Below are 10371 nucleotides of genomic sequence, written 5' to 3' on the forward strand. Positions count from 1 at the left end.
CATTGAAATGTGCAACCCTCTGCCTGCTAGGGCTCCCAGATCCTCTGAATGTCTCTTCACAGCTACACAGCTTTTCAATGGCTAATGTGTGTTCAGTGTGACATCAATTTAACACTCCCAGTAGTTTACTGCCAGTCAGTGATCTGATTTATACCGGGTTGCGCATCGTGTCTCGCACCCCGAAAACAGCAAATCTGCAAGCTCACAACGTGCGGCGCCGCGGCGCGTTGTGAGCGCGCAGATCGTCTGTTTCCGGCGCGAGGCACCGACACACGACTAAGTATAAATCAGCCGTTAAGGCTTCCTGCCAAGTTAAGTTGTAACCTTGGGAAGCTTTATGGGACAAATTAACTGAGACTGAGTCCATGGCAACTTGAGTGAATGGGAGAAGGGAGTGCTTTAACGTTCCCCACCCCGATACTAGGCTTCAGAGCTCATTAGTTTGCGTTGTTAAAGTGTTTGCCGCTGCAGTTTGCACGACGGACCACAGTTAATATCAGTGTCAGTGTACCAGCATAATGACATTGTTCAACATTCAGCAATCCCCATCCATCAGACTTGTTTTCAGCAGACTGAAACGTCATACAGGACGCCGGGTCGCGGTTAATTCTAAGCATGTGCAATGTCTAAAAACGTTGCTGTCGGGCAGAAACCTCTTATCTCCATATTTTGTGTTTTTAATGCCCTACTTGATCATACTACAGCGTCACACATAAGTATCGAAAGTAGCAGATCTGCAAGCTCGAAACGTGGCGCGAATCAACGCGTTTTGAGCTTGTAGATCTGCTTGTAGATCTGCTTTCCCCTGTCTGGCTGTGTGCAATAGACTGAGTCAAATTCCTTTTTGAGCATACTGCAAATGAAAAGATTGTGATTCTGAGATGTGATTTGAATTTGAACAATGTTAAATTGCTCAGTGAGTTGCAGCCATTTTATGCCATTGCCATGTTCAGAAGGCATATAAGACTGCACTGCATCATTCACCAATATCCCACTAGGTGGCAATGGCATTTTAATATTCATAGGGGAATGCCAAATAGAATCTATTGTATACGGATTACGCACTGCTGGAAAATAATGTAGTGTATTGAGTAGAAGCAATGAATAGAAATGTTAGAATGCACAAATTTGCCTTCATCAATCTCAAAGGCTTGCTGTGTTTATGAAATTGTGTTGCCAATATGAATCGAATGTGCGTAGCGAAAGCCTGTAAATCTGATGTATTAAGTTAAAGAACTGTGTTAGATTCAGTTCTTGGTTATTTTGTGTGTGCTGTTTGCAAGAGATACATGAGCAACAATGTAGATGATCGATAGAGAGAAGACTTGTGGTGTTTGGGTGTATTCTATCAAAGGTTCACTTCATTGTGTTTCTGTTTCTTAGGGCAAAACTGTTCCGGGGGAAGAAAGTGCAAGGGATTGACATCAGAGTGGAGCAGGTGATATAATATTTACTTCACACGTTGTCTGTTGTTTTTAATTAGGAGTCTATATATTTATCTAGCTTCGGGGCAGAGTTTGTTTTGAATTCAGAATCGTATTTCTTCTACCTTCTGTGTGGAGTGTGTTTTTAATTATGAATCTATTTATCCATTTTCAGGCAGAGTTCAATGAGATCAACATCGTGGCCTATGCCAATGGGACCTGCACCGTTGACATGCAGGTGCTGAGGAATGGTACCAAGGTTGTCAGGTGAGATGGGTGCATGTGAACACACATACAGCACGCACGCACGCACGCAAAAAGATACAGACAACACAATACTGCCACAAGGGTGGGAAAAAGAACAGCATGAAAAAAGAGAAAAAAGGGGGAACGACATGCACAGTCCCTCCCAACCCAATTAACTTAGGCATGTAATGAGCAACGAACAGTACAAAGAGAAAATAAATAAAGGCTCGCACTGTACACTGAGGGCTCCAATGCGACAGATGCTTTATTGCACCAAAGGAAGGTGTGACGTTTCGAGCTAAACGCTCTTCCTCAGACTAAAAAAGAACAGCATGGCCAGAAATGATTCCAAATTATTGTTCCAGGGGGTCCCCAGCAAAATGTGTTAATACATTTAAACCCCTTTATCCATATTTTATACGTTGGCTATTCAAAAATAGCAGATATACATTCTGAAAGTGTTTTTTTGAATTATTTAGATTTTTTTTAAACTTTCCTTCTGGGGGTCCCTGGCACAAAATGTTCAGATATATATCAATTTGGGGGTCCTTGACCCGAAAATGTTTGAGAACTACTTGTGTAGACAGTCAGTCCTAAAGATCAGATTAGTGAAACAAATCAGATTGTGCCCGCGGTCTGAACAAAGCCTCTTACTGTGGTTCCCACATCTCTTCTATGTTTCTTATTTTCACAGGTCTTTCAAGCCAGACTTTGTCCTCATCCGTCAACATGCCTTCAGCATGACCCAGAACGAGGACTTCCGCAATCTGATCATTGGCCTGCAGTATGGAGGCGTCCCCAGCGTCAACTCCCTGGACTCCATCTACAACCTCTGCGACAAGCCCTGGGCGGTAGGCACACAGCAGCAAGCCTGCTGGTTTACTGTCATACATATCATCTACAATAGTAACACAACCTGCTGGTTTACTGTCATACATATCATCTACTATAGTAAAACAGCCTGCTGGTTTACTGTCATACATATCATCTACAATAGTAACACAGCCTGCTGGTTTACTGTCATACATATCATCTACAATAGTAACACAGCCTGCTGGTTTACTGTCATACATATCATCTACAATAGTAACACAGCCTGCTGGTTTACTGTCATACATATCATCTACAACCTCTGCCACAAGACCTGGGCAGTAAGCATACAGCCTGCATGCATTACATTGCATTAGTATTGTTAAAGTTAAAATAATACACACAAACATAATATTTGTGTTCCATCTCAATTTCAACATACAGGTTGTGTGTGTATGCCCCCCGGCATATACACACACGCACACGCACAAGCACAAGCACACGCACACGCGCACACGCACACGCACACGCACACACGCACGCACGCACGCACACACACACACACACACACACACACACACACACACACACACACACACACACACACACACACACACACACACACACACACACACACACACACGCGTGTATGTATTAGCTATGTATTAGATCGGTGCAATCAGCTTTTAGAGATCATCAATAATAGCATCTTGACCCTCTTTGTGTGTGTGTGTGTGTGTGTGTGTGTGTGTGTGTGTGTGTGTGTGTGTGTGTGTGTGTGTGTGTGTGTGTGTGTGTGTGTGTGTGTGTGTGTGTGTGTGTGTGTGTGTGCGCGTGCGTGCGTGTACGTGTGCGTGTGCGTGTGCGTGCGCGTGTGTGTGTGTGTGCGCGTGTGTGTAGTTTGCCCAGCTGATCAACACCTTCAGGAAGCTGGGTTCAGAGAAGTTCCCTCTGATTGAACAAACCTTCTATCCAAACTACAAAGAGATGGTGAGCATCATCATCATTCAAATCCAACACTGGCAATAAAGGCAATAAACTCAGCCTCTTCAAAGGGGGAGATTGTGAAACAAAACAATGTAGCAGAACATAAAACCTCAATGTCAGGTTTCTGTCACACCAGGTTGCCATGCCAACGTTCCCTGTTGTTGTGAAGATTGGACACGCCCACTCTGGCATTGGAAAGGTATGGAAATGTTTTGCAAGTTATTATTTAGTCCCCAGCTCTTGTCATTGCTTTTTATTGGTTCAATGTTTATAAAACCCACAGACGGACTTAGCCACTTTGAACCTGTCGTCCATATTTTTGGCATGTCGTGGCAGATGAAATGATTGCGTTCTACAAGCTCACAACAGTCACTGTGCGACGTGTTGTGAGTTTGTAGTTCGGTTATTCTCGCTACTTTTGCAACAAAGTATAGAATAGTTATATTTGGGGAATTATTTATGAAAAAGATAGATGCTTTTTGTAAATCCATGTGTCCTTTTGTGCTGGGTGGGTATTTGACTGTTTATTATTATTATTATTATTATTAGTTGTAGTAGTAGTTTTATGTTGGTCATCAAAAGCAATTCAATTCAATGCCTTCATTTGATATCAGTGAAAACATAATGTTTTATTGACAGGTAAAGGTGGAGAACCACACTAAGTTCCAGGACATTGCCAGTGTGGTGGCTCTGACCCAGACCTACACCACCACAGAACCTCTGATCGACTCCAAGTATGACGTCAGAATCCAGAAGATTGGCAGCGACTACAAAGCATACATGTATGGCATGCATTATCTCAGTGATTCTCCCAAATAATTGTCAAAACCGTAAGATTTTAATGATGACATAACATTCATAAAATGTTATATGCTCTGCTAATGCACGTGACCCACCCATTTGACCACTTAACGCGGCAGCCGAAACTTTTTAGATTTTACAAAAATATTTAATATTTGTTCTAGGGACCCCCAGAAGCAAAGATTTGAGTTACAGATGTTCGCTTTAAAAATATATATATTCAAAGATTTGAACACATTTTCATGATTTTTCAAAAATAGCAGATCTACAAGCTCATAACACGGCACTCAGTGCCGTGCTATGAGCTTGTATATCTGCTATTTTTGAAAAGCCAAAGAATAGAATAATGTCCATTAGCTCAAATCTAAAATGACACAGATGCGTTCCCGAATTGAACGGGTTAAGTTATTTAAAATCTGGTAATAATATCTTTCATGATGTCATTTTCCTACACTTCAGGAGAACGTCTATATCTGGTAACTGGAAAACCAACACCGGCTCAGCCATGCTGGAACAGGTGGCCATGACTGACAGGTGAGTTCTGGAAGGCCCCCGCTGCGAATGTCTCGCACCCCGCAACAGGTTGGCAAACGTCTGGCACTGACAGAGCAAATCAGTACGATCGAACATGAGAAGGGCATTTTGAGAGGACAACTCTCAAACTCGTACTGGCAGTGAGTCTGGTCTTGTGCTGTTTTTGGAGAAGACAGCTGTTCCTATTGTCAGTATTGATTTTGGTCTTCTTGTGTCTAGGTACAAGCTGTGGGTGGATACCTGCTCAGAGATCTTCGGCGGTCTGGAAATCTGCGCGGTCAAAGCCATCCACGGGAAAGATGGGAAAGATTACATCACAGAGGTACAGGGCCACTGTTTTACAGGTTTATATTGAATTTAAAGGTTTCATGACGTTCGGTTTTACCACACATTAAAAGTCTTTGTCATGGTCCTTCAAACGTGTATAGAAAAAAATTCCACTCCCATTGATCCATGGCAGGTGTTTTTCTCTCACATTTCTAAAGCCTTTTCAACTGCAATGAAAAAAGAAATCTTTGCCTGCGGGTGTCGCTGGTGAGGGATTTTGCCTGTCAATCATCGCCTCTGCTCCGCCCCCCCCCCCAAAGGAAAGGATAGGGGAGGGGAGGGGCGAGGAGGAGAGTGGGCGGGATTAATCGGCTGTGACCTCACTGCCGAAGGGCCAAGCTCAGATTACTTTTCAGCCTAATTATTCAGAAAACCCCAGACCACAGAAAATCCACTGAATGTTCAAAGTTCAGATTTTTTGGGTGTAATTGAGGTCATAAAACCCCCCAAAAAACATAAAAAATAAAAAAAAGTGAAAATGAATGTCATAGAACCTTTAAAAAGGAATTTGCTTAATTTACCATGCCTGGGTATTTACAACTTATTTCACTATTTACTGTCTTAGTACAAGCCTTGCTTATTTCAAGCACATCAGGTGAAAGCTTTCCAGAATCTTATTTCATTTGTTCAAAAAATGCTCTCAGGTGGTGGGCTCCTCCATGCCTCTAGTTGGGGAACACCAGGCTGAGGACAGGCAGCTCATTGCGGACCTGGTGCTGACACGAATGGAGCAGACTTCAGAGAAGACAGCGAACACGGCCCAGAGACCCACCACCATACAGCCGTCTCAGGTAAACAAATAGGAAACTCACAGTTTACAGCACAATGACACTTTGGTAGAGGTTTGGGGTTGTGTAGTTGCCGTGCCATGATGTAGTTCCAAGTAGAGATATCTTCAATAATTGCTCCACTGTTTAGAAACTGATATTCCGAAATAGCCTAGACCATTGACTTACATTGCACAGTGAAACAGACTCACAGTCGCGCCTGCGACACGTTGTGAGCTTGTAGATCAGCTATTTTCGCCAAACGGTTGCCCTGGGAACAGGGAGGGACACAAGGGGGTCATGTGGTTAAATGAAAAATAAGCTGAACTAAAATACGTACATTAGAAGAGGAAGGGAAGCCGGCACGCTGTGTAATAGCTCCCTGTAGAAACATTTATTAAACTTTAACATCGTTTCAAACCTATGCGGGTCTTCATCACCTGATGATGACCCGCTAGGGCTGTTAAACTTTAATAAAGGTTTCTACTGGGAGCTATTACACAGCGTGCGGACTTCCCTTCCTCTTCTAAATGAACATAAACCAAAAACATTCATCACAAATACAACATAGATCCCCCTCCTTTATAACAAGACAAAAGCACAGCAATAGAACAAGACACACAGAAACAGACACAGCCCGAGGCATGCTGAGAAATGCCTCCTCAGCCAACTAACAGCTTGGGATGCAGTGTGTTGTTTGCTTGTCGACAGATATTAACAATGGTATTTGGATAGATGCCACGTTTGGATTTCTGCTGGTTATATCCAGCTCCTATATGCATCCTAAGCATACACTTGCAGTGGTGGAAAGTAACTAAGTACATGTATGTACTCAAGTACTGTAGTTAAGTAAAATGTTTAGGTATATTTTACTTTGCTAGAGTATTTCCAATTTGCAATCTTTTACTTCTACTCCACTACATCTCAGAGGCAAATATTGTACTTTTACTCCACTACAATTATTTGAAAACTTTGGTTACTAGTTACTTTGTAGATTTAGATTATTATTACTAAACATTAACCACTTCAGCTATTTGAAAATAGCCTATCTATAAGCTCACAACGCGTAGTGATGCAACGCGTTGTGAGCTTGTAGATCTGCTATTTTCAAAAGATTTGTATATATATTGAACTTGTGAAATGGGACATTCTGCATAATGAGAATAATTATGGTACTTTAAGTATATTTTAATATTATACTTTTGCACTTTTACTCAAGTACATTTTTAATACCGGACATTTACTTGTAACTGAGTATTTCTAGATTGTGGTATTGATACTTTTACTTAAGTACAAAATGTGAGTACTTTTTCCACCCACCACTGCATATTGTTATCTTAGCACTTCTTGTTATCTTAGCACCTTGACCACTTACCATTTGGATTGATAGTTACCAGATAAGTTTCATGGCAGTTATTCTGACCTTGTACGTCGGATTTGGATTTGCTGGGTCTGCTAAATGTCAAAATTGTAAATTGTGCTATGGCACAGGAAACTACAAACAGCGTTTGTCATTCATATATCACAGTAGTCAATGTATATTACCATTTATCAAAATGTCACTGAATTAAAGGTAGGGTAAGTGATTTTATTTTTGTTAAAATACATGTTAAACCGGTCTATATTCTGTTAGTACTCCTTGCTATAGAGTTTAAACAGGTCGGGATATCAATTTTATCCAATCAGGAGAGAGAACTCACACAACATACAGGATAAACAAGTGAAATTGGAAGTGCTGACACAAATACATGAGCAGACACATTTTTAACTGGAACACTATAAAATTGAAACTGATAAACTGGGTACTCTCTCCTGATTGGTTGAAATTGGCAACCCCCCTGAAAAAAAATGCATTTTCTGTTTATTAAAGCGGGTGGAGAGACCTTTAATATCATTAATTATTTATCTGCCTCTGTTTTTTTAGGGTGGTGGCCAGAAGGGAGAGCTGGTGTCTGAACCCACTAAGAACGGTACCGCACACCCACCTCAAGGTTGCCTGCAGTACATTCTAGACTGTAATGGCGTTGCAGTGGGGCCAAAACCAGTCCAGGCCAACTAAAACACGTCACCCGGAGAGAAAGGGAGGTAGTATAAACGTCTAGAGATAAACCATGATGTACAGTATATTAGCCAAACACACAAACACACGAAGAAGAAGTGGTATGTGTGTTGCGTGTGGGGGGGGATGCTGATACTAGCTAGACTCCGATCTTGGGTGACGTTGGCTCGGGGCCCGGCTGTTGAAAAAAAAGCCGTTCCTGGACTGGGTTTTGTTTTCCTCTATGCAGTGTCAATATGTACTGTGTCTACTTGTTGACCTGTTGATTTGTGTGCTTGTAGAGGTCTACCCTTGTTTCCGTATGCTGATGTGGATTCTGTTTCTTTGGGGCTGTTTGATGATGATGATTGTGCCTACACTACTCAGTGCTGCTCTGTGTGACCCAGCTATCCCCCTCCCCCACCCTTTTTTCCGTTCTCCGTTTTGCTGTGTATACCTTTAAATATCGTTCAAACTGTTGGTCCATTCTTGTGCAGTTTGAGATGTGTGTGTATATCTGAATAATGTACACGTGGGTGCGTATGTAGTGGTGATTATTTTCATACATAATAGCTGGAATAGATATTTATTTTTGTTTTGCATGTTTGATAGGAGAAAAAAAAATACAGGTGAAAGTCTGTTTTTAAGTGTCCGATTAACCGGGATGTTAAAAAGTAACATCGCAGTTACATCTTAAAGCTATGGTCTCCCCCTGTGTGCATTGTGAATGTGTCATAAGAAATGCGTATTATATAAGTTATACACAAATAGATGTAGTTGATCGTTAACGATCACGTATTAATAGACGGCTGAGGTGTGCACACTGCTGCAAACACAATCAGGATTCAGCGTTGGACGTATGTTTGTTTGTCTTTCTTTAAGTTAAGGAAGTTAAGTTGTTGATCTAGAGAGATACCTATCAGAATAACAGATATTTCTTATTTAGAATAAATAGATTCATTAAATAGTGCGCGCTGGCAACTAGTGTTTTTTTACACTGTCCCCCACACACACCCTCCCCTTCACTCCCAAGATTTTATTATGTAAAAAATCATGTCACAATTAGACATACCGTAGAGCACTGGTTCTCAACAGGGGGCCAAATGGGCCCTTTACGGGTCTGTAACTATGACGGTGTACAAATGGAACCAAATGGACCCGTAAGGGTCCATTTGGTTCCATTTGTACACTGTCAGAGTTAAATTAACCTTGTATAAGAAGGTGTGGGGGGGGGGGTGTTGTGGCCTAATGCATATCAAACCGGGGATCCCTTCCTTGAAATGGCAAAAAAAAAAGTTGAGAATCACTGCTGTAGAGGGTCTGCTGCATACATACATACATTCAAACAAACAACTTCAATACATTTGTGCAATTTTTGAGCCAAAGATTGAATTATTTACACACAGCACTTGTTTGCACTCCAGTAAATATCCGGGAGAGGACTGTTACACGCCGAGAAGCTCTGATACGAGATGACAGGAAGAATACATTGCTTTTTTATTTGTACATTTATTGATTTATAATTTTTTTCCAATATATCCTCCTGCTGTAAATAGTATATCATTTCAGTGATTCATCTTTTGGCTCTGTGTTTGCGTGGAGAGACCAAAAAAATAAACACCGGTCCTCAAAACGTTGCATTGACGTTTTGAGCTGTAAACACCACCACACCAGATGTCAAAAAAATCTCTGATCTTACAATACCACCGCCATCCTTATGCTGGATATCGGCTATCGTTGTGGTGTTGCCATGACAACAGTGCCAGCAGCGAGGCATGCCTCTGTTACTGCCTTATCATGCTCCTCCCGTGAGCTGATGGATGGAGAGTGCAATATTGATTTGTTTTTACTCGATGTTCTTTTTAAATGCTTTTTAAAATCGGATCTTCCTCCATGATTTATTCATAAAGCTATATTCACAAATGTGTCACCCCACATTTGACTGTTGGACGCTTATTTTTTTAAACGGTGGAGTCACATGAAATCGCTTTTGCTGTGATCGGGTGGCTTTTTTGAGGAGGCCACGAAATGTATCTATCCAATAAGATGCTAATATAACAATAATAAGATTAACAACTAAATAGACCATGTTAACTGTAAAAAAAAAAAAAAGAAAAGAAGAAAAGAAAGAAGAAGAAAAAAAGATCTGTACCATTCTCCCACCGTTTGTTTCTAGATAGTACCGCAAGCTCTGTGTGCAATTCTTTTCCAAGGTGTATTAACTGCCATTATGTCTGTGAGAGTAACCTTGTAAAAGCCATGCCTGAGGCTTCATGGAAAGTGTTGTTTTGTTTTCTAGGAAAATATGCCATGACGTTGATTTCAAACGGAGGATAGCGCAGATGTATACCACGGTCTAAAATAGTTGCACAAAGCTAAGCCAGATTTCTGCTCCGCCGTCATACGTTGGAGCCGTGCACCGAAAATAGCTGATCTA

General features: G+C 41.4%; 1 protein-coding gene across 1 annotated transcript in view; it reads left to right on the forward strand.

The window, feature by feature from the left end:
- syn2a (synapsin IIa) overlaps window positions 1–7955 on the forward strand; it is a gene marked incomplete at its 3' end in the record, with an annotated part of 30248 nt that extends 22293 nt beyond the window's left edge. The window contains exons 4-13 of the mRNA XM_080444416.1: window positions 1384–1438; window positions 1600–1691; window positions 2365–2521; window positions 3381–3470; window positions 3604–3666; window positions 4107–4249; window positions 4728–4802; window positions 5022–5124; window positions 5774–5920; window positions 7821–7955. Coding sequence (XP_080300542.1) covers window positions 1384–1438; window positions 1600–1691; window positions 2365–2521; window positions 3381–3470; window positions 3604–3666; window positions 4107–4249; window positions 4728–4802; window positions 5022–5124; window positions 5774–5920; window positions 7821–7955 — 1060 coding nt within the window. The remainder of the gene's footprint in view (window positions 1–1383; window positions 1439–1599; window positions 1692–2364; window positions 2522–3380; window positions 3471–3603; window positions 3667–4106; window positions 4250–4727; window positions 4803–5021; window positions 5125–5773; window positions 5921–7820) is intronic.
- Window positions 7956–10371: the final 2416 nt, after the last annotated feature.

The sequence above is a fragment of the Gymnoscopelus braueri genome, assembly GCF_963280865.1.
Source record: "Gymnoscopelus braueri genome assembly, chromosome: 12".
In the NCBI taxonomy this organism is placed as follows: domain Eukaryota; kingdom Metazoa; phylum Chordata; class Actinopteri; order Myctophiformes; family Myctophidae; genus Gymnoscopelus; species Gymnoscopelus braueri.